Genomic DNA, 25622 nt, shown 5'->3' with positions numbered 1-25622 from the left:
GAAGGGCTGGCTTCTTCAGTACTGGCAGGAGCAATGCACCTCCATTGCAGTTTTGTGGGAACTGGTCTGGTGGGGTGGGCGGAATCTCAGGGCAGGCAGGGACTACCCGGCTTCAATTTGACACCTGCAGTCTTTGACCTCTAATACTAGGGAGAACACTTACTATTGAGCCAAACCACAGCACAAGCACACTCCTTTACACCAGACCCTAAAGTTAGCAAGTCAAAGTACTCCAAAGCTCATTTTATTTTTTATTTCAGGTATCTGATAAAGTGCAAAACATTTTATAGCAGCAGAACCATCTCCAGGAGAGAGAAAGGCACATTAGGCATTTGATGCAAAGATAAGAGGAACCTTTAAAAACATGGCAAGTTGTTAAAAAATGTCATATACTGGTTAAACTGTACATCTCATTCTCGCCAGATGTTTTTTTTGCCTCCATGGGAACTATTCTATTCAGATTTGCCACCTTTTACATCCACATATGTAAAGCAAAAACACTTTTTATGAAAAACATGTTTTGTTCTGGCAAACAGTAATTGTGAATTTCAGCAAAGTCTTATAAACGTAAAACAATTCAAGGAAAATGTGCAGTTAAAGAAAACGGCCAATGAAAATGTTTGACCGACACAGGCTATGGTTTCATTTGTTTAGTTCCGGGTGAATGCATTATTCTTAACCTGAACTGTCTTTATTTTCTTGGAGCAGGGGCTTGTGCATTTGTTCTTGCCATTCAGCTGTCTGACGGGGGAGTAAAGAGACCCCTCCATGCTGGGATCCACCCAATTACATTTCGCCATACAATTTCTTTCCTAATAGACTTTCTTCCTCTTGTTCCTTTTTCCATGAGAGCAATTTTAATTCTTCAAATATACTGTGGCAGAAGAAGCTAAACTGAGAACTGAAAATGCACGGACTCACCTCTCAATGCGTATGCCGATAAATTACACCTACAAGCACAAGGTTATTAAACAATATTAACTCAAAGCAATAAAAAAAACATTCAGTCATCTCTTTTACAGTGTTAAGGTCAGTGCTTAATTTGAACTAGTGGTATCCAGTGCTCAGTGACCACACTTGTCAATACCAGCACTTTTGACACATAGTGGCGCGGTTTGTCTACTTTTGAGATCAGCACAGTAATAGTTGTTTATTAATTCAATATACATTAAAAGTGACTAATACCTGCAGCCCAAGTCATTCCTATAGCTATGGGGGTCTGGAATGGGCTGAACGGTCACACTTGTAGGCGTGTGGTGGTCAGTAGTTGTGCTGGTATAGTTATTGGCAGTGTGGGCTGAGGCAATGGGCTGTGCAAGCTGCCATGACCTGCTGACAAGGGCCCAGGCACTTTTTTTCTTTTTTTACAAATTAAGCACCGGTTAAGGCTGATGTGAGAGGTAAACTCATCCGTAAGATTAGTCCCAACATTTGTTAAGAGCATCTGTCACAAAGTCATTACTGTTGCATTTGGTTAGGTGAGTTACGGATGTGCATAGTTGTGTGGGTTACAGATTGTGGTCCTGACCATTACTTGAAAGTTGCACTGTTTTTTTGCCATTTCAATCTGTAACAATAACTGCTCTGTAACTGTTTTTTTTGTGAAACTGATTTAAAACCCCGTTTAGATGTTAAAACCAAAGTTGCAGGTCTTGAATGGCCAGATCTGGTGTTAGTTGCTCTTTAAATGCAGTTTCTTCTTTACGCAGCGTGCAGGTCTGCTGCAGATCCATCGCCGTTCAAGGGAACACTTTGCCCTGGCGAAAGCCTTGTGATTTAGATACCAGCAATTTGAGCCTTCGTTTCTGCCAGTCCTAAAAAAAAAAATAAAAAAAAAAGCCAAAGTTTTAGCAGAATGTTCCAAATAAATCGCAATTCTTTTTCTTTTACACAAATAATTAAAATGTTCATGTGCATTTGCAGCCTGAGGTTCTACCTCCCTGACGATACCTGCGCGTCATGGCAGGTTCATGTGCATTTGCAGCCTGAGGTTCTACCTCCCTGACGATACCTGCGCGTCATGGCAGGTTCATGTTCATTTGCAGCCTGAGGTTCTACCTCCCTGTCGATGCCTGCGCGTCATGGCAGGTTCATGTGCATTTGCAGCCTGAGGTTCTACCTCCCTGTCGATACCTGCGCGTCATGGCAGGTTCTTGTGCATTTGCAGCCTGAGGTTCTACCTCCCTGTCGATACCTGCGCGTCATGGCAGGTTCTTGTGCATTTGCAGCCTGAGGTTCTACCTCCCTGTCGATGCCTGCGCGTCATGGCAGGTTCTTGTGCATTTGCAGCCTGAGGTTCTACCTCCCTGTCGATGCCTGCGCGTCATGGCAGGTTCTTGTGCATTTGCAGCCTGAGGTTCTACCTCCCTGTCGATGCCTGCGCGTCATGGCAGGTTCTTGTGCATTTGCAGCCTGAGGTTCTACCTCCCTGTCGATGCCTGCGCGTCATGGCAGGTTCTTGTGCATTTGCAGCCTGAGGTTCTACCTCCCTGTCGATGCCTGCGCGTCATGGCAGGTTCTTGTGCATTTGCAGCCTGAGGTTCTACCTCCCTGTCGATGCCTGCGCGTCATGGCAGGTTCTTGTGCATTTGCAGCCTGAGGTTCTACCTCCCTGTCGATGCCTGCGCGTCATGGCAGGTTCTTGTGCATTTGCAGCCTGAGGTTCTACCTCCCTGTCGATGCCTGCGCGTCATGGCAGGTTCTTGTGGGGAATAAGAGACCCTGCAATACAGAGGATAATCAACATTAAACAGGGAATCAACCAGTGGCTGCAGGGACCCGGACTGTCCGACCGTGCCATGGGTGGCCATAGTCTGGGCACCAGAGGTCCATGGGTTCCCACACTGCACAGGCGGACCCGCAGAGGCCATCAGTTCCTGTAAAAGAGTCCTTCCTGGCTCTTCTTTGGAAGAAGGGCGGGGCATCAAGGCACCCTTATTGAAAAATGGAGGAGGCGTGTGTATACAAGCGACCAATCAGCAGTCCCAAGCAAAACCAAACACAAGCTACAAAGCCAACACCAAGATAAAAAAATAATAATAATGGATTCAAATATATACTTTAAAAGAACGGGAAGAAGGTAATAAGCACAAATATGGATGTGGTACTTGTTGAGTGGGCAATTATCCCTCAGTGTGTTGCCTACAAACACGTTTAAAACAGAAATCAATTTATAAAAACTGGTCAAATGAGTTGCTTTAAAGTAAAGCTTTCTGAAGTTTAGAACCTTCCGCACCAAGAAAATAATTTACAAAATAATAGCAACTAGAGGACAAAAGTACACTAAATATTCACACTCATTTCATAATAAGACAATTGATCAGTTAGGGTTTCGATGGTTGGGCTGCACACCACCTGCTGAACTGTTTTCCAGGTGGTCGTGCCCACTAGTCTTTTCAGAACTAGCTTTATGATCTAGGAGTTGTTTGCAATATTAACGTCTTGAAAAAGGGGAAGGGAGCACTCAGTGGCAGATCAGCACACAACTCACCAAGATGCATTGTGGTAAATGCAGTGCATGATAAAACTCCATTTGTAGGCACAGCCACTGCTGGGAATTCCTAGACACGTTTGAAAGGATATGTAATTCTTGCTCCTCTGACATCAGAGGACTCTGATCTTCAACGTCACTAGATGGGCCACCCACCCTAAGGTGGAGGCATCCATCACCACTGGGACGACTGCTGGTGGTTCTCCTCTACAGATCACCAATGGAGATCAGTCGTCAATATAGCTCCATGCTGTCACCACTGCAGATAGAGGCACTACCGGACAGCCCTCCTATGCAGTGTCCGTGAGTGGCCAACAGAATACAGGAAACCTGCGGCTCCAGCAAACAGAGAACCTTTCAGACTGGAATATGAGCTTCATCTAGAAAAATCTGAATCATATCCCGAATCCTCTGGGTAGTAGGAAAGGCTCAAAGAGGTGTTTGTGTCCAGTACTGGCCTGGTGAACAGAGTCACTTGGTGCTCCTGCTGTGACTGGATAATATTGATGGAGAAATCCTAGCCGAAGAACTGCGATTCTGTGGCGTTCAGGTGGTCGGACACAAGCCGGGCTTGTTCGAATCGAGCAGCCAATCATCCTGGTACAGGAACACTGAAATCTCCAAATTGTGCAGATGTGCAGCAACCATTGCCATGACCGTGGTGAAGGCCTTGGGTGCCAATGTTAATCCGAACGGGAAGGCTGTAAAGTAGTAATGGTTAGAACCTTCCACAAAACGCTCCTACCTATTGTGCAATTGCTGGATCAGTATGTGGAAGTATGCATCCTACAAGTTGAGGGATACCATTTAGTCTTCCAATCCAAGTGTCAGAAACACTTGAGGATCTAGGGACCGCATCTTGAATTTCTCCTTGCGAAGAAAGGGATAAGAATCAGACCACGTCCTTCATGGGCACGAGGAAGTAACGAGAGTAAAATCCCTCTCCAATCTCCTAATTTGGGTCCAACTCCATTGGCCCCTTAACCAGTTGCATTGGCACATCCTGCTGAAGAATGCAGGTCTATACATCTGACAGGGAGGTTGGAAGTGAGTGAATGGGTGGGAGGTTTCTCATGAAAGGAAGGGCAAAGCCATCCTACCCACCATTCCAAGACCGATTTGCATATAGCTGGGTCTGAACTGAGGTGGCAAAGTGAGCTAAAGACTGATGATGGATTCAACCCAGATCTATGACTGGGGGTGAGTGTTTGAAAAGTTTCAGTGCTCCGTCCATCTCCTTGTGTTTGCATGGTCTATTTCTGAACATGATAATGAAACCGAGATTCTTGCGAACTTGTTATTGACTTGGAGGTCAAATCAAGCTAAACTGTTGATAGTTGCTGCCCAGTGGCGGTTCTTAAAAATATCCCGGAGGTCGTTGCATCTACCCATACACCCTTGTTTAACAACATCAGACTTAGGCGAGTATCCCAGGATGTGGAAATCCACCTCCATACTGCCGCTTATAAAAAAAAAAAAAACACTAATCTGGACAAAAACGATCCCAACAACTACAGACCTGTATCTCGACTCCCGCTGCCGGCCAAGTTGCTGGAGAAGGCCATCAATAGGCAACTCAGCTCTTTCTTACAGAGCACTAAAGCACTTGACCCCATGCAGTTTGGGTTCCATGAAGGACATAGCACGGAACTGGCCCTTATCAAGGCCACGGAGGAGGTTAGAGCTGCGGTGGATCAGGGAGGGGTGGCGGTTCTGATTCAAACGGATCTATCAGCGGCCTTCGATACGGTCCACCACCAGGTGCTGATGGACCGATTATCAAAGGCGGGGGTGGAAGGGAGGGCCTGGAGCCTCCTGAAATCCTTCTTGGCAGACAGAAGCCAAACAGTTAATTTGGGACGGGATAAATCTAAGCCTTTTTCCCTCCCATGCGGGGTGCCGCAGGGGTCCTCCCGGAGCCCCACGCTTTTCAACATTTATGTCAGCCCGTTGGCGGCATTGATTAGATCCTTCAGGCTGCAACTAACATCCTATGCAGACGACACACAAATTGTGTAGTTCATTCAACGAGTGACCAAAGATGATATGACCTCAAAATGTCATGACAGTCTAAAAGACATCGCTGGCTGGATGGCTTCAAATTGCAGGAAATTGAATGCGGAAAAGACAGAGGTCATTATATTTGGGAACAATCCCAATGTCTGGACTCCCGATATCTGGCCTGAGGTTATGGGTAAGCTTCCAGCTGCCTCAGGGAAAGCCAAAAAACCTGGGCATGATCATTGATCATAAACTTGATTTTGGGAACCAGGTCAGCGGGGTGGTATCTTCCTGCTTCTTTATCCTTAGGATACTAAGAAAAATATTTTTTTTCCTTCCAGCAGATGGTTTCAGGACAGCAGTCTCAGCCCTCATTTTGTCGTGCTTCGACTACTGTAACAGTCTGTACTTGAATTTGGAAAAAAAACACCTGTACAGACTACAGCTTGTTAAAAATGCAGCGGCGTCACTGCTAAAAGGCCTTCTTAGGTTTGCCTCAGCTCGAGATGGAGTACGGCAACTGCACTGGCTGCCAGTAACAAGACGAGCACAATTCAAAGCATTGTGCATGGTTTTCAAGGCACTGAGGGGCAGCGGCCCGGAATTTTTGAATAGATGCTTTGAATGGTATGTTCCGGGTGGAGCGCTGCACTCCACCGAAGGAAGACTTGTTGCTGTGCCTCGAATAAAAAAGGCTAGTTGGGAGGCAATAGCTTTTCCTATTGTGCGGCAAAAACCTGGAACAGTCTGCCGGCGCATCTCAGGAATGCCTCGGAGCTCCTTTCTTTTAGAAAGGGGCTGAAGACATGGTTATTCACGGTATAGGCACCCTTTGCTCCAGTGAGTCAGAGGATAGCACCAGGACACCCCTGGGTAGAAGTGCACTTTATAAGCTCCTATAACATAACATAGCGGCTTAAAAATGACGTCCAGTTTTAGTCCTTAGTTGCCTAGTGGGAATAATTTGGATTTGTTTTATAAGACAGTAAATCTAGATTGTCATAAATGGTTGAAGGGTAGTGAGTGTAAAACATCTAGGAATTATGAACGCCTGACCAAACACAGAAAGACCAGCCCTTTATGAATTGAGATTAGATGGTAATGTGATCATTGAGGCGAACAAGGGAGGTAATATTGTTATAATGGACCAAGAGTAAGAGGTCATATTACAGCTCTCTTACAGGCAGTGCTATTCTAGCTTGTATAGCAACCATATATGAAACGTTTGTTATTTTATTAACACCAAACTTATGAGCTGGTTGGATAGCAGCCTAATTGATGGGGATGTGTACATGTACCTTAAAGTGGATAAACCTTGGTATCCATGTATTTATGCATTGCCGAACATACATTAAGAGTCATCCTTTGCACTTGGTTGCCCCTTCATATCTGTGATTGGATCACCTATGGAAAGATTATTGGAGTATGCAGATGTATTCCTCAGGCCATTTGTAGCTAATCTACCCTCACATATTCAGGATACTGTCAAGCATATACTGAATCTAATGAGTGATACGATCTGGAGTGAGGATATGACCCTGGTAACTTTCAATGCTGTTTCTCTTTACACTAATATTACCCATGACTTGGGTCTTGAGGTACTTGGATATTTTCTCAACAAAAGACCAGCAGAATAAATGGAACATATCCAGATGCTTATATTAGAAAATAATGTATTTCTATATAATGATGCATGGTCTGTCAATTGCAGGGAACAGCAATGTGCTCTAGATTTGCACCCTTGTATGTAAACCTTCTTATGGGGTGGTTCTAAGGTTTGCAGGTAAGGGGTCCAGATGGTTCGAGATGGGTTGATAAACATTTTTGGGGCAGATTCATTGATGGCATTTTGGTTATCTGGACTGAGACAAAGACAGAACTCAAAGACCGTCACATATTTGAATAGACACAAGAATATTAAAATACATTTTGCACACAGTGAGAGCTGTATTGCTTTGTGGATATTGAACTATATGTTTCAGGTGACAAGTTGAAAAGCAGAATGTTTCACAAGAAAACATCTTGCAATTTGATGCTGCAAGATAGACATTGAGACCCTTATTCTCAAATTAAAGCAATCCTGATGGGGGAGATGGTGAAAGCTAGAAGGAAATGTGGTACTAATGAGGAATTTACTGAAACGGTCATGGATATCAAAGATTTTTCAGAAAAAGATATGATCACCCGCAGATAGAACAGGTGGGTCAGAAGGCTTTACAGCTTGATTAGGCTGAGTTACTTAAAAATGACAACAAGAAAAACAAGCATAAAAAGAATCATTTAAGATTAAATATGGCAGCAGTGTGGATAGATTGAGCTGTATACTTAAACATTGATATATGCTCCTACAGGATTTGAAGATTGGAGAGTTCATAGCATTACATCCAAGTGTCACTTCCCACAGAGGCATAACTTTTACAAATATCATCAGTCCTACCTTCCCATGACCATTGAAACCACTCCATTGTTTGGACTCAATCTCTAATGTTTGTTTCAGCTGTGGATTTTATTGTGTATGCAGAATGGCATTTGACATGAAGTGCTCCTCTTGATCATGTATTCTGAGCTATAATGGGAGCTCAGAATACATGATCAAGACCACATTGACTTGACAGACAAAATAGGTCGTAGTATGCACTTGTGGTAAAATGTATGTAGGCAGTACCCTTTGACACTTCAAGGAGAGGATTTCAGAACTTTATAACTGTGAAAATGAATATTGAGAAATATCGTTTTACAGTACATGCGACTACCTGTGTTCCGATAATAAAACCACTCTGATTTTAAATTCCATGTAATTGGCAATGTATGTGTTGATCCAAGGGGTGATAATAGGGAATTACGTTTAAGATGTCTAGAGGTGGAGTGGATTATGAAACTAAAAGCCGTAGATTGGGGCTTGAATGTGTACCATGAACCTTCAGTACTTTCTTGAAGACTGATGCTTTATCTAATCTGAGATACTATTTATTTCTCAGAGTACGTTTTATTTTTCTACTTTCTTGTCCATGGGTGGCTCTGCCACTCCCTCTTTTTATGCTTTCTTTCATAACTTTCCTGTTTTTCCTCTACTGTTTACTTTACTATATGAATGGCGGATTTATGTTTATTAAGGGGACTTTTCCTTTTGACCTGTTTTACTATAGTGTACAACAGGATACTACTGACTACTTACTGTGTACCCATCAGGCTTGTAATAAACACATCAAGATGGGACCCCTTCTATATGCTGCATGCCCAGGTTCCCGTATTATAGTGCTCTTGTTTGCTTCTCTTCTGTATATTATATGAATTGTGGAATTAATGTTCCTATGTTCACTGAGGGGGGACGTTCCTTCAGACTTGATTTTATCACAGTGCACATCAAGATAAGTACTGAAAAATTAGCATGTACGTATTTCTCAGGGGATGTTTCTCTTTTATTAAGGGCTTGTAGTACACACCAAAATGGCACCCTCTTTCACATCCACGTTTTAGGATTATATTCCTTCTTTCATTCTACCTATTTATACGTGGTACGTTATTGGGTTCTCTAGTCTATCATTTCAAATGGCAAGGAGTTAATTACATTAACATGTGGCTTTACACAGCCAACTTTCTGGATCATAGCTTACAACAAAACAATGCGGACTACTTGTGTGTACCTATAATTGTGTTGAGTGCATTTGAAACCATGATATTCAGACATCCATCTTTTATTAGGTTTAGTTTTTTTGTTGATATTACGTGTTTGGGGGTGCTTACTTCTTGTAATATATTCACCCTTTTGATTATGAGTTGCGCACACTACACACATTAAGATGGCACCCTATTTTATGCATTTGTCTTACGTGTTTTACACATTGTATGCCCAGGTTTCAGGATTATAGTCCTTTTATTGTATGGATTTATACAAGTGTCCACGTTGGTGCCCATGTAATATGACGAGAACTCAAAGCCCTACTGATTTATTTTAAAGTGGCTTGGAGGGTTTGACTTGGGTTGGATGCGGTCGGGATGGAGTATGTCCTTCCGGATTACCAGTTTCTTGGATGGCTTTCATTACCCTTATTATATGTACAGATCAGATACACTACATTTACTCAAATTACAAAAAGCTAATTTCGAGTGATGACTGATTTATATTAGTTGGGTGAGCCTTTGACTTTATTTTTGTTATTATGGGATTTTCACACTCTTATGGATAACTGGACATACCTCTACACTGATGTATGTCACTCTGGTATTGGTGTTTTTAGAACGGGTGAGAGTGAGTATTTTTAAGCTCTGCTTTTATTCTTCTACACAAGCCATTTAAATTGGATGGTGTAGCAATACTGTTTCAGCTTTTAAGTCCCTGAACATTTTAGCATTTAAGAACTTTACAATTAGGGGTATTTACTGTACATAGTTGTAAAAGTGTAATTACTTTATTGGTATATGATTGCTAATTTATGTATTGTATGATTTCTAGCCCAGAGGAAGGCTGTAAAAGACGAAACTTATGTTGGGTGGAGCAGAAAGTTCATTAAATAAACAAACATCAACCCTGACCAATGCTTGGACTGTTTTGAGGCACTTAAAATCAAAAGGCATATCCATTAAATTTCATAGATCACAGCGACAGACTTCCTGTAGATAAAGATTTCTTCCCCATTGTTTTCAATTTTTTTGATCCTTTGTTAGGAGGTGCACTGAGGAAAAATAACCAGTGTCCTACTTTGTATATCATGAAGCATGCACGAACAGCGTTTCTGGCAAATGATGAGAAGATAAGAAATCTAGATCCTTGGAGTTTGGTCAATAACTGTGAGCGATCCGTCTGTTTACTGATAGTACCAAAGTAGGCCTAAATTCTACAAGGGTGCAGTGGCTGGATGGAGGATCTCTGTGAAGATACTGGATTTAGTTTCCTCCACTGCAAGAGACAATTCCAGCATCTCTGCAGACTTTTTAATGACTATGGTATAAGCAGTCACCTCTGCAAAAGGCCCTCCGAAAGGGAATTCCAAAGAACTGTTGAGAGCACTAACATGGAAGGCAAAGTAACAAGATGGGTCTGAGTTAGTAGTAGGGGCAAATTGGCTACAACCCAGCTCTTGTTATTATCATGTTCAATCATCTGCAGTATTTTTTAAATGTGGTCCGAGTCATATCCCAAATACCATGTAACTTGTGTCAGTATTCACCTTCGGGCTGGACTGTTTCCATTGGAGCAGGATCAAGACTGATGTGCATATGGCTGGAGGTGGCATGGTGTGCAATTGCAGATGGACTTGGATGCGTCCCCAGTAATTGTCAGTGACTGAGATTAATTCAAGCATTTCATCCATAACTTTTTTTGTATACTTAAATATTCACCCTCGGGCAAGGGTGTGGGATGAAAGTGCTCTCCGTACTGGGCCTCCTGTGTTATCCTTTGCATTTGACACTGCTAACACATCGGAGCAGCCTCGGTTTGAAACATGGCTTATGAATCTGGGGGACAGAGCTGGCGTCTGAGGTGGAGCCAACTGCCTAAGACTTTGGTTCCAGAGGGGTATGCACCGGGGCTGAAGGCATGACCTGAGAACATCCAGGAATGATTGGATCTTGGGAAGAACCTACCAGCAGTATCTGAATGGGAGCCCAGAAACACCATGGAAAAGCAGTAGCAAAGCTAGGACCTGAGTCACACTGGTGCCCTGAACGCTAGAAATGCTCTAAGAAGACTCTGCATTAGCACCAGAGTCAGAGTCTGTCCTTCTGCCAGTGCAATTTTTACTAACTCAGACTCATAGGAAAACTTCAATTGGAGTGGTGGGCACTGGGGGGATTATTTACCTCTAGAGCAGACACGGAAGATGGATGTGGATTGGTTTTGTCTGCATCACTTCTTGCATTTCCTAATCTTGTCTTTCAAGATTTGGATGAGGGTGATGACCTGGACTTAAACCTTGATCTGCAGTGTAATTGGTGCCAAACCTGGCACGCAATTAGCAATTTTGCCTCCAGGTCCTTCATGTCTGGGAGTGCACGAGACCACAATTATTGCACAATTCGAAGCGTGCTAAGGCCGGAAGCACCAAAAGATGACCTCTTGAGGGTCCAAAATGAATATCTGTCCATGGCAGGAGTACCATGCTTAAACCCAGAGTTTTTTGGTGTTGACATCCTGCTTAGAATTACAGAAACTTTTTTTCGTAAGAATACAAAAAAAGGAGAACAGCTCCAGACCTGCATCAAAGCACTTAGGGTTTTTTCTTTTTAGGATACTGGCGTGGACTATACAGATCTTGTGGTGTCATATTTGGGTTGGTAATTGATTCCAAGACCAAGCATGGTGCCACCTGGAGAGTTATCGGAAATTTTGAGATTCAGTATAGTGAAGGTAGATATTCAAGAGGGGAAGAATCTCCAAGTACAAGTATCCATCAGAAAGAAGACCAGGCTATGGCAGGTAGTGTCAAGATACAGTAAAAGGGGCACTGGCATTTCTGGAGGTAATGAGGCAACTAAGACTGAATGAATGAAAGGCAGCTGTACATTTGGGGACATTAATTAACTAGATCTCCATCCTATTATGAACCATCATGTAGAAGAGAAAGTACATATGTAGGACGAATGTATACATGGTATAAAAATTGGTCTGAAGAATAACGATACATGTTAATAAGTGGAGGTATGGGATGTAGGAGGAGACATGCAGAAGAAAGATGGTGACCTAACTACAAGGGAACAAGCAATTCTATTGGATCTACTCATGCACGCAGACAGTGGCTCAGGAACCTTCAAAAGGTGAGAATGCTGAACTACAGTTGCAAATATAGCACATACCTGGACAGAAGTGCTATACCGATGGAGCATGATTATTTATAGATAATTTTGCTTGGTCAAATCCTGCTCTTGTGTGAAATTACTAAACATACTTAAAATAAAACATTACTAACATTGTGTATCGTTGAATACTAAGTTCTAAAACTGCGCCGTAAGCATGCAGAAGGGTCGCAAACTGGTGAAGCTGAGAGATTTATGAGAGAAAAAGAAAAACTAACTATGTGTTATGGTAATAATGAGAGATAAGAATGCAGTGAATTATTTCTAGTAGAATATTATTCGAAAAGATTTCTCTATTGAAATGTGTTTTGCTACGTTTATTTCACATGTTAATCTGAAACTGCAAAGAGAAACTGTTTATTAATGAAATATGATTAGACTAGGTATATGAAAATAGCATAAAGGTAGTTATATTAGATACTTATGAATTTACATTTTCGTCAAGTGTTTTAACGTTAACACTCTTGATTTTCCATGTAGGCCTCAAAATGTATTATGTTTTTCCATTGCAGGCCTTAAAGAAATGTATTTTGTCCTTCATTATTTTCAGAATAAAATGCTGACTTAATTTGTTTAGTTACAAGTGTTATCACTAAAGTTCCTTCTTACAGTCGGAATATTCTCTCTCTAGGAGTAATCATGTCAAAATTGTTGCAAGTCAACTCGGATGCGAGAGCGTGGACATGTTGAGTTGCAGATGTATTTCCTACTTCCGAGGTGAAACCAGATATTGGAGGAATAGAGAACAAAGTATTGTGTAGGTTGCGGATGATTTGGGCTGGAGAATGATCATTCCATGATCACACCATGGAACCCAATCAATAGAATATTGAAAACTGTGTAAAAGGCTACTTTTGTGGGCTGAAGTTGTGAACATTTTGAGGTATAAAAACTCTGGGGAAAAAGTACATGTGCGACTATTTCCTTACAATTCTTGGTCATAACATGCTGTCGGTGAACTGAACTCTCCTGATTTGCCCTGCACTTTTTTGGTTGTTGAAGTTGAGCAAGATAAACCTGTCTGCTGAAGGGTTAATTATTCCAGACTACTGCACGTTGTGCACTAGTCTATCTTGCGTCTCTGCTCTGATTCTACAACTGAACTTTGATATTATTCCTGAAATTGCAATTGTTTATTTCTCTCTCTTCTCACGCCAGTTAAATGAGATATGATGTATTTTGTTTTGAACTGTGATTATATTGTGTTTTTAACTGAATTTCGAATGAAACCTATGTACTAAAAGTTCCAATGTGTTATTGTGTTTTCACCACTCATATTTTGAAGATTAGATAAAAGTGCCTTGATAAATCCACTGAGTTTACTTATTGCTGAATAATATTGACAATTATTGATTTATTCGTTGTTAGATAGGCAATTCTTTATTACAGGTCCTCATGAAGGAATGGCTTCTGTCTCGAATTATCTGAGTCCCTATTAGCTCTTACAAAGATCTATCGGAGGACCTCATGTTTTGTAAGTGGTTGTAGAGTTTCTTTGGGCCCGCTATATTGTTGTGAATTAAATTACAGAGGTTGGAGTTTGTGTGGTGGGTAATCTGGGTCTATGCCCGCAAAAATGTACAATGCTTCTGCTGGATCAATACCAAGGAGAGAAAAGTCAACACAAATGCATATACTGTATGAAATGTATAACCTAAAATGGATTTGGATGAGTAACCGGAAATGTTACCTCTAGACATAAGTCTGAACTTTACACTTGCTCATTTTGGAGCACACAAATATAAAACATACCAGTTGTCCAAAGTACTGCCATCAGGCCAGATTGGTTCACCATTTGGTCCATTTCTTGGGCCAATCCACCGATCGTATTCCCCTTTCTTAGAAAGCGCAAAAGCCTTAAACAAACAAAAGAAAAAGGAAAAGGTTTCAGTTTCACATAAGGGTCACACTTGGTCTGTGCATATTTATTAAATTTATTTTTGGTTAATGGTGTACCACATGAAGAACCTGGATCCATGGTGGAAGAAAGCTTTACAACATACCATAATAGAAAACAAGTGACAACGAAAAGACAGATTGTAAAATGTGAATTAAGTTATGTAGTAAGAAGCCAGTCCTCAAGGTTTGGGCAGGTAATGTACAAGTAGCATGGACTGATCAGGTAAAGCCTTTTAGGACCGGTATCTGGAGGTCCCTTGTAAAGATGGAGATTTCGGTTGCTTTTCGGATAATGCCATGGGGGAGCCTCCCCCGTAGTTGGTGCTTTGCAAGTGTATGATTGTGGGGGGAGGACTTTCTGAACCTTGTAGTGTACAACTTGAAAACACACAAACTACTGCAGAAAAAGTATGAACGCATCCGAACGAATGTGTGAAATGTTCAACTGTTCACACTGATTGGATGAAACGGACTGACCAACCGAGTGTAAAATATGTTTGCTTAAGGGCTTTTAAATCCTACTTATTATGATTCTCATGGGACAAATGTAGTCATCTGTCATGTAAAGGCTAGTGGTGGTATCTTCCACAAGGTCCACCACAGGACCTTAATAAAGTTCAGATATACTTTGATGCAAACATCAGTGATGATCCCACAAGCCTCCGAAAATGTACCATTTTCAATGAGTTCTGTTTTATCACGTTTTAGGCTATCATGTCAAAGTTGCCACGGCTAGTGCTGCCTTAAGTACCTTTTTATTGGCTTAACAAAAACACCACTTGACTTTAAACTGGACATGGCAGAAGGAGTCACTTTAAATTGAACTAAAACGCCCTAACCACATTTATCCCTAAGCGAGTAAACCTTTGCTCGAGGACAGAGAGAGACATCCTTTGACTTGGTGTGTGAAGCAAGCAAGTCTATGTAACTGGCTCTTCCCTAAAAGAGGCAAGATAACTGCCATGGGTATAGTTTGATGGCAGGGGTAGATGAAACAGTGGTGCTAACTCTTTTAGACGGCGAACCCCCCTCCCCTCTTCCATGATAAGACCCAGGCTCTCCTAGTCACACAGGTTATAGTTTGCCCATCAATTGATGGCAACTGCGTTGGCAAGATAGGCAAAACAGTTGGAGGTCGCAATTCGTGGCATAAACATTTCGGGGAGTGGGGGCCTCCTGACAGCAAAATTACAAGGAGGGATACATGGTCTAGTAGGCGAAGGACTCAGGTGCCAGTAAAATAAGGCCAGAGGTAATGGCATTAGAACAGAAAAGGACAGGAGGCCCTTGGTACTTAAATCCAAGATCCGAGCCACCAGCTAGGGATTTCTTAAATGGATTATGACTAGAGCTCCCGGTTTTATGGTATTCATTTTTTTACCATTGTCTGTATTTAACCATATTTATTTTTGGGCAATTTTATCTGTATTTATCCATAATTATTTTGTGTTGTGTATAAAGGAAGCTGCAAAACTGTAAGTTTCCATATTTATTTAACTGATCAACGCGCACTCTTACATTGATGTCTGTTGTGATTTAGCTATTTAAGCTGCCAAATATTACTAATACATCCACTAAATATTAGCCTTATACCACAAATGGATGTTGACATATGCCTTTATTTAAGGATATTTCATCCTGATTTCTAATTTCCCATGCTGTCTATCTGCTCAGCTGTTGGGCTACAATTCATGAAATACAGCACAGAGAGTCACTTAAAAGAAGCACATTTTCTGTACTTATCCACTTTTAAAAATAGATGCAGATAGAAAACACATTGTTTTCTGTCTGTATTTATCTGTAAAAATCCGTAAAAATGGAAAACAGGGAGCTTTAATTATGACAGTCACCTTTATAGTCCTTACTTACCAGCCCAACCCATGCCCCTTGTGGTATTCCACCTGTTGCCCTTGGTTACTTTGCCTGAGCCTGAAACTCCGTGATGTCACAGGGGATCTGGGCTCAGGCGATGGAATGTTGTTGTTTGAAGGGACTGGCAGTTGCTGGCTGCCTCCTGACTGGGATGTTGGATGGGATTCTTTCCTCCTAATGAAGCTACTTACTTTTACCTAATGTGGATCTCCACCTCCTCATTTTATCAAGAACCTGCATTCTCACACTGGCGTAGACGGCAGTAAAAATGGAGTGAGAGAATCCCAACAGATTCTGTTGAGCACAACGTCAGAGTAAGGGAGGTGTTGAGGAGGCTATCCAATTGGAATCTTACTGTGAAAGCTGAAAAATGCAAATTTGGTACCAATTCCATAACATCTCTTGGTCACATCGTGTCCAGTGAGGGCATTGTTCCCAAAGAGGAGTTGGTTGGCACTATCATGCACATGAGTTCTCCTACCTCGAGAGGAGTTAATGACATTTTTAGGAATGATTGAGTTTTATTCCAAAGTCATTAAATGTTTTGCTGAACTCAGTGCCAACTTGAGATTACACTTGAGGAAAGGTTCTGTGTTTTCTCGGGATTCCTTATGCGAAAAAGAATTCCAGTCCCTCAAGCTTCATCTCAGCGTGGCTCCAAAACTAAAGAACTTTGATCCACAAAGAAGGTCAATAGTAACTACTGATGCTAGTCTCAAGGGTTTGGGTGCTGTCTTCCACCAGGAGGGAGAGTTTGGAATAGAGACCATCATGTTTCAGTCTAGAGCATTAAAGGATACAGAGGTAAACTACTCTGTTATTGAAATGGAGGCATTAGCTGTGTTCTGGGCAGTGAAGAAACGTACATTTTTTTGTGGGGGTCTTCTTTTGTCAAACAAACTGACCACAAACTTCTTGTTCAGACTTTCACAAAGAAAGATGGGGACTTAATATCAAGTCGAATTATCAAGTGTGTCATTGCTCTACAAGAGTATAATTTCGTAGTTGAGTAACTGCCCGGTGTTTTTAATACTATTACTCTTTCTAGGTTGGTCCCTAGTGTTGAATGTAGTTCGGATTCTGATGAACTTACAGAAGATGACTCCATCTATGTTTGTGCGGTAAGCACATTTTCTGAGGATAGGTGGCATGAGGAGTTAGCTAAGGATGTTGTCCACATTGAGGTGATGAGGTGCATGACTGAGGGTTGGAGCAAGAAAAAGCAAGCCTCTGATGTGTGTCGAAATTACTGGCCTCTACATGATGAATTGTCAGTTAACAATAGTTTGTTATTCAGGGGCACTAAGCTCATCCCTACATCTAATCTTAGGTGAGAAATCATGGATCTCACCCCTGAGACTCATCAAGGTACGATCAAATGCAAAGAGTATGTGTGAATGTCGTATTGGTGGCCTGGCATGGACAAACACATGAAGTATTTCGTGCGTGACTGTTCCATGTGTGCCTGGAGTGACAAATCAAAGCAACCAAGGGTTCAACCCATGGTGGTGAGAAACTTGCCTTCCAGGCCTTGGCAAGATATCGCTCTAGATATTGTGGGCCCCATTTATGATCAAGGAAGGTCATCGTTCCTCATTGTGGTACTTGATATGTTCTCCAGATGGTGTGAGGTTTTCTTTACAAGCTCTATAGAAAGTAGGGAGGTAATTAAGTCTCAACTGTTTGTTTGCCAGGGAAGGGTTTCCTCAACTCTATCCTTACTGATAATGGGGTACAGTTGACGTCTAAGGAGATGGTTGATTTTCTTCAACTAAGAGGAGTAACTCACAAAAAGTGTGCTTTGTACCATCCAGAATCCAATGGTATGGGTGAACGCTTCAAACAGGGACATTAAGGAAACGGTTTCTTTGGCGAAATCCAATGCTATGGATTGGAAGGCGGAAATTTGTAAAATGATTGAAATGTACAGAGTTACTCCACATTGTACTACAGGAAAGACCCCATTTGAGCTGTTTCGTCATAGGCTTCCCAACACCTTCATTGAACCTTCATGGGTGAATGCATATACATTACAATCTGGTCGGTGTGTGGGTGATCGTGATTGGTGTAAACGTGAGGAACTGAAGATTTGATCAAGAAAGACTAATTTGGATTCCAGAAAGGCTGTGAAAGTAACTAAGATGTGTGTGGGGGATCTTGTCATGATTAAAAATCCCAGCAAGAACAGCCATCCCAAGTTTTCTAAATCTATTCGGGTCATGACAATTTTTACAAATGCTGTGAATACCCAAGACCACAAAATATGGATTTTGAATCATGTGGTGGTTTGTTGTGGTAACAGTTGGAAGTGAAACTGTACCTGCGGTTCTCATCAGAGCTTCTAGTGACAAAAATGGAGGTGACGGTTGCAGCAAATCTTCTGGTGCATCACATTGTGTGGTCTAAAGACCTGGTTATTTGAAGAACTAGGTTTAACGTATGTTGCAAATGTTTTTTTTTCTCTTAGTATTAAGGGAGGGAGGTGTGTGGCATTCCAGCTGTTGCCCTTGGTTACTTTGCCTATGCCTGAGACTCTGTGATGTCACAGGGGTGCTTGGGCTCAGGCGATGGAATGTTGTTGTTTAAAGGGACTGGCAGTTGCTGGCTGCCTCCTGACTGGGATGTTGGATGGGATTCTTTCCTCCTAATGAAGCTACTTGCGTTTACCTAATGTGGATCTCCACCTCTTCATTTCGTCAAGAACCTGCATTCTCATATCACTCTACGCACCAACAGAATACCATTGTAGCAATAGCTGGTAAACTTGACAGTGTTTCAACCAATGTAACGCTCGATTTTTAGCTGCTCTATTGTTTGTCACTCCCGTGGCTAAGGATGGAACGTTGGTTAAACTATAACATAAGGGCCTACATATGGGCAGATGGACCGCCACATGTGTGCCACTTGCCGTATCACTGGCAAGTGGGGGACACTTCCGCAATGGGCAATAAACACTGGGGCTTCTTGGGAGACATGATTTGGTGCAAACTCCACTGGCTTAGTAGCTAATTTTGCCAGGGCAAAGCAATGGCATTGTGATGTCCAAATATGGGGTGAGGGCTTTCTGTCAGAAGATATTTAAATTTGGTGCCCAACTAGTCAGTTATTCAATTAAGATAAAAAGGGGTCGTTTGCGGCTCAACTACATTGAATTCAGGTCCATGAACTTGAGCCAGCTTACTCCGTGTATTAGGATTTTTTAAAACATGGGGGCTTAGTTGGAGGCATGAGAGAATGGGAGACAAATTAAAGTTTGGCGGATTAGGAGGAAGCTCCGCTATTGAGTTTTGGTTCAAAGAGTCATAGATTTGAGCTTCCACAACTATCATGTTAGACCCCAACTGAACGGAGGAAAGGGTCTGGGTGGAAACAGATGATTCTTGATATAGAGATAAAGGTCTTTAAAGTATTTGGATTTCCTTGGAAATGAATCCCACAACATGATACAAATCCTTCAATAGGAGTTCTACGTCTTACCTCCTTAAGGCAGCCCACAGGTAGCTTATGCTTCACCATAATTATGCACAGAAAATAACAAAACAAAGAGGCAGCCAAGCCTTAGAAGAGCCTGCTCTTGGCCCGGTCTGTGCTCAGACGCATTCCCTCACTGCGATCTTCAGGCGCCCTCAAGTGTGCTACAGCACCTCCTGCAGGGATTACGGGTCTTGTAATCCAGGTACCCAACAGAGGAACAGCAGGCGGAAAACACACACTGTACGTCCACACCAGATATTCAAGATTATTATTATTATTATTATTATATGTTCTTATATAGCGCTCAACTACCCTTGGGCATCTTGGCGCTTGCCTTGGGAACCCTTCCTGGTTTTTCCCTGTGAGATAACCCATATTGGGCATCCCCAAGGTGAAAGCCAGGCATCCCGCCGCGGGGGGGCCGTTGTGGAGATTAAGCAAGCTATTGCCCAGAGTTGCAGCGTGGGACCCATGATTAGAATAGGCACTGAGGCGAGAATATCCAGTCCGCGGAATTTATAGCCCGAGACCCTGCCGCGACGGGAATCGAACCCTGGTCCCGGACCAGTGCTCTGCATCGAGGTCTGCCGCTCTAACCATTAAGCCACACTTCTCCACTTCTACCTTCTAGGCAGTTGGTAATCCCTCACGAGCCCTCGGCCAGGCTCGGTCTTTGACCACAAAAAAAAGTGGGGAAAAAAACACCTCCAGTTACCATCATCAGCTGCTTTGTAGATATTTTGTCTCCTGAGTTCATCCCTCCCAAACTGGCTTCAAGGTATTTGGAGTCCCCATTCTTGAATCCATCTTTGTGATGCTTTCAGTCACACATACCTTGAACTAACCAGGTCCATACACAATCACCAGAGTGATATTCTTGAATTGCTCCAGTACAGGATTGCAGTCCTCACCTTCTGTCCTCACAATTTCACACACCTGGAGAAAGTCTACACTGTGTCTCAATGGGTTTCAAAAACTGTTTTATTGAGTCTGATTTTGCAGCCAGGTGTGGCGAGTGTTGATAGATTTGGAAATCCCGCTACCCTGCCCCCTGCCTCTGAAAGGGTCCCATACTAGGCTATCCTGTGTGTTGAGAGAGATCAAATTGGGTTCCCTTCCAAATCCGCCCGACCAAGGAGATGTTCCGTTCACCATGTATTTATCTGCCCCCAGTTATGAGAGATTACGCCTGGCCCCTTCCCAGAACCCTGAACTACCCAAAAGAGCCCCATTTCAATACCAGGAAAAGGGAGCCCCAGGGGACAGAAGGAGCACTGGTTGGAGAACATGAGACATCTTCTAGTGTCCATCAGATCAAGAACGTCCGTAGGTCTTTGTAGTTTAGGGCGGGATCCGTTCTTGGCTCCCTGAGCTCTGCTGGGTTGCAGTTCAGCCCCTTCAGCAGCTGGAGCGAATCAAGTCTACATTCTGCTAAGGAGATTGCATTGAAGCATCCAGGGCCAGCAGGCAGGCAGCATGCAAGGCCTCCATCACCATGCAGCACTTGTTACCCAATTCAGATTTAAGGCCAAATGGATATGTCCATCTCTATCTGACTCCTTTATCCCAAAGTTTCTTGGTGATCACCCTGAATTCAGCCAGGCGATGAAGAGTCACTAGTATGGTATCTTGGTAGATGGTACAAAACTGGTCCTGCTTTTCTCAGGACTGCTTCTTTCTCCAAGTATTAGTGGAACTTCATGAGAAAACCCCTAGGTCTCTGTTGGGCTGGTCTAATGGGACCGGTGTGATGGATCATGTCCACACAAACCTCTAGTTGAACATCTACAAACCTGGAGGAAAGCATTCCCATTACAAATGCACCGAGACTGGGATCCAAGACCTCCTTGCCTAGGGCTTTGAATTCATAGATTCTCTCTTGATTCTTGAGAACCACCAGTTTTTTTAGGGCTCCTTTCAACTGCATCTCAAGCATGCAGCCTCTGGCTGGGGTGGTTGTGTGTCCCATCTCGAGTCGCCCAGCATGGCTTCAACATCCAGCACATTCTGGCCCACCAATTCAATGTATGTGGTGCTGCGGTCAGTGCGTTAGCCACCTCACCTGTATGTTTATGTCCCGGCCTTAAAATACTGTTTTTGTACATTTAACCCTGGCTGTATATCTGTGTCAATCACGGATGGAATCAGTGCTCCTCCTCCTTTCCTGTCTTCACCCGATACGCTCCCCTTAAACTGGCCTCCGTGGAAACAGGCATTTGAGGCAAACCTGGATGACTTAGATAGGGATACTTTTATGGATTAAAAAGAGCTTTACTAATACATCATCTAAGTCCCGCAGGGAGATCTATCTTGAAAACATTTCCTACGCATGTCATAAGGACACTGTTGCACTCAGACGGGAGAATAAAGAGAAATGGTTTAGTAGAATTGCTGAAGCAGTATCCCTCAGTAATGAAGACACTTGATAAGCTTGGTAGGAAATCAGTGAAGGAACGAATTGGACAAAGATGTTCTTTTTAAGGTCATGTTGTGAATTGTGCATGGTTAGCCCTGTTCTAAAAAGATGGTTCAGCATGCGGACAACCGGTGGTATCTTGTGCCATGAGGAAGAAGGTGTTGAAGTTAGCATCAGCTAATGAAGACACACAGACATCCGAAAGATGAAATGCAGAGCGCATGAGGACGTTTGGTGTCGAGGCATGGATAAAGCCATAGAATGCTTTGAGAGTGATTTTGGGAACTTGCATAAGGAGTTCTAAAACCCATGTTCCTCAACCTTCGCCTATGGATTCAGTGAACTGGACACACCTTCCTTGCCTTGGTCAAAGCTGGTTTACAATTTTTTGACTGATTATATGTCAAAGTGGCCCTAATTCACATTTGTTTATAGCATATATACCACTTCAATAAATCAGTTCCTGCAAAGAGTATTAATGAGAAAGGGTTTCCCTAACAAAAATGTGCCAGAGGAGATGAAGACTTCTGCATATGGTTTAAAGCATGTTAGATCATTCCTATGCCATCCCAGAAGAAACTGTTTAGTCGGGTGCTTTAACAGCATATTGTAAGATCAGCAACAGTTAGCACTGGCTCGAAAATTAAGTTGGAAGCCAGTTGTGTAACAAATCTTGTTGGCTTATAAGACAATTTCCAATGGGTCAACTGAGGTTTCACTTTTTGTACTTCTGCACGGACATGCACCTGGTTCCAAGCTTAATAGAGAATGAATGGAGCAACACATAGTTGACTTCACATTTGCCTGTGTGATCCATGTAAGATGCAGGTTACAGAGGGAGTATGTGAGGGGACACAGGAAAAATATTTTGCAAAATCTTGAGGAGGGTAGTTCGGTCAGAGTGAGAAAAAAAAATAAGACTTCTAAGTTTCTGCTTTTGTGCAAGTAGTATGATCGACGCATTGTGTAGTGCATTTAGAGGATGGCAGAATCTGGAATAAAGACATTGGGGGAAGTGGATTTTGTACACTCGTTTTGTTGCGGTGCTCCCGCAAGGAAATGGGTGCACACCACACAAAACACGTACACAAAGTGAAAGATGGGTTCCTGTGCGGTACAAAGATTAGGTTGTGGGTCCGCAGCGTCACATTCATTACGGTCTACTTTTGTTTGTCTATATTATTTAGTAGAATTTTTTTGCTTGATTTCTTGGTGAACTATATTTGGGCAACTTGTCTCGGCTATGTTGGTTTGAGACTATTTTATTTTGTTTTATTAAGGAGGAGGAACTTTTGGCATACAGCCAGATGGAGAAGAATGTGGAAGTCTGTTTTCCCTGGATTAACAAGTGTCAGCTAGAGGGAGCTGCGCTGATGGTCACTTGTGGAGTCACCTGGAATAAACTCAGCACTTACCTCCAACTAAGCGGTGTCGCGTCTTCCTTTTAATTGGTTTAAGAAAAATATATGGAGGTTGTTGCGAAGATTACAAGCAATATGTAAAATTTAAAACCAGAAGATTATATATATTGTTTCATAAAATTTAAATCCATTACCAGTTTTACACTATAAAAGTATGACAATGAACATTCACTTACATTTGTATAAGAACCCTGTTGGTGGGATAGATAAAAATGTAAAGATGTTATAATGTGTCTTTTATTCTTTTGTTGAAGTAAATATGAAATGTGTAGAGTGGATTTACTTTTGATAAATAATTTTGCTATGAAAGGATAATGGCTATGATGTGAGCATTTTACACTTTTTGGAACTTTCTACTCAAGTTTTCACTCATTAACATCACAAAAATGGGCCATCAGAAGGTACAGATTACAAAATATGAGATAATCCACAAAGAGGTTCAGCACCCTTTGGGGTCCCCTGGAGAGGGAGCACGCACCTTGGCATGAGGCTCGGCGGGAGCAGCTGACCCGGAAAGGTAAAAACAAATGGGCGGGCTTTCTGTCCAGCCAAGTCAACCATGTCAACTCTGGCAGCAGTAGAGGTGTGCAAGACAGCAAATGTAAATGAACAGCTGACCTAGAGCAGACTAAACTAAGGGCCATATGTATGAACAGATGTTCCCATAGATACAGAATGGGTAAAACCCTTCGATACATCAGGCCCTAACACACAACAACAAATATGATGAAAAACATTGTTTCCCATTGAGTCACCCTCACTACCACTTACTCAGCCACAGAATCATTGAGCACTGCCCCAAAATTAAGATCTCTCGGCCAATTTCAGGCCTTGTCATTTCTGAGAGATACGAGGGGAGGGACAGAGAAGTCTTCTTGCTTGTATTACAGTTTCCCAGGCTGGAGACACAAGAAAATCTGATTTGTCAGAGAGCGCTCCCTCCTGCATTTAAATGGGCTCAGTATGTGCCTCATAAAATGGCTGCTCATCCTCTACAGGTGAAGGCGCAAGGCCAAGAGCAGAAGCTTCATGGAACTGCAGGCAACCTGAACACTGTGCACCCACTTCACTGAGGTGTTCTGTTTATAACCAGATGTCTTTTTTTCAGGGACCAAAAACAATCAGTGCACAGTGATCCACCCTAATACCTCGTCTGGGCATTGTGTTGGGCATTGTACCCGAAACCAGAAGAAGGAAATTGCCCTTTCCCATTGAGGCGGAGGATCAGAAAACTGAAACCTTTTTTATGGACTTCCGCCTTCCAGTACAGGAAGATGATGTATTCACATTTGGGCAATCCTGATGAGTTTTCTAAGTTACTCTCAAGTTTGCTTTTTAAAGTCTCTAGTTTGCCTACAGGGTGTCCAAGAATGGGCAAAGTCAATCCCACCATTTTCGTGTCACATAATTAACAGATGGCAAAGAACAATGTCTTCATAGCTTCTTGTGTGTCATGGTCTTGGTGTAATTGAAAACAGTTTGGATACTGATGGCCCGCCACTTCTGGTTATTTTCCCAATCACACTTGTCAAGTTATTGGGATACCAAATTTCCTAGAACCTGGAGCAAGATTGACCCCATCACAATACATTACAGTTCACAAAGGATACAACACAACCTGGAGCAGCTTGGAACATTGTGGATCTAGTTTCCGGGGAGTCACACCGGCTTCAATTGCATTTCCTTCTCCGTTGGCTCAGACATTTACCACTAGTAGCTTCCTGCTGGATGAGGGCCTGCATGTGCAGGTCACATTAACCGTTTTACACTTTGGTTCCTTAGACTCTCATGGATTCCTAGGTGAGCATTTGTGTTCCCTTTACATTTCTGATTCCAGGGGGTTATTTCACTCCCCAAGACGGTTACGCAATACTCTGAATTGGGGATCCCATTTAGGGACCGTCTCTTTAAATACACATAGCACCCTCCGGCGTGCTGTATCCCATGTCATTTACAGCTTCCTCTTTGTACCCTTAGTTTCTATAACTGCATCATGGCCACATGGATGAAGCATGCAGCCACACATGCCTGTGCACGGAGGACCCTAGAAAGACAGTAGGAACTTATCAATGACAGGAAGTCAGCTGTGCATCTGTCAACTTGTGCCTGTATTCCTTGTGGGTTGAGGGATGTGCATTAGATTACAGTCCGAAATAGGCACTGCTTGTAAAGTACACGGTTACCCACAGTTTGTCCTGTTGCTACTATCACAAAGCCAGAGTGATGGAACGCGAAACTGAGAAACAGTTCTCTA

The 25622-nt window shown here is 42.6% G+C and overlaps 1 protein-coding gene across 3 annotated transcripts in view; it reads right to left on the bottom strand.

Moving 5' to 3' along the window:
* Window positions 1-229: 229 nt before the first annotated feature.
* The window catches only part of LOC146812955 (C-type lectin domain family 2 member E-like), a 256306-nt gene continuing 230913 nt past the window's right edge, over window positions 230-25622 (bottom strand). For all 3 annotated transcript variants that reach the window (XM_085619990.1, XM_085619991.1, XM_085619989.1), the window contains exons 5-6: window positions 14039-14142; window positions 230-1814 (exon numbers count right to left, since the gene is read on the bottom strand). In XM_085619990.1, coding sequence (XP_085476116.1) covers window positions 1673-1814; window positions 14039-14142 — 246 coding nt within the window. In that variant the 3' untranslated portion in view covers window positions 230-1672. The remainder of the gene's footprint in view (window positions 1815-14038; window positions 14143-25622) is intronic.

This window comes from Triturus cristatus, chromosome 7 (genome assembly GCF_964204655.1).
Source record: "Triturus cristatus chromosome 7, aTriCri1.1, whole genome shotgun sequence".
In the NCBI taxonomy this organism is placed as follows: Eukaryota; Metazoa; Chordata; class Amphibia; order Caudata; family Salamandridae; genus Triturus; species Triturus cristatus.
The sequence above is the reverse complement of the archived record's forward strand: the minus strand, read 5'-3'. Positions and strand labels throughout refer to the sequence as shown.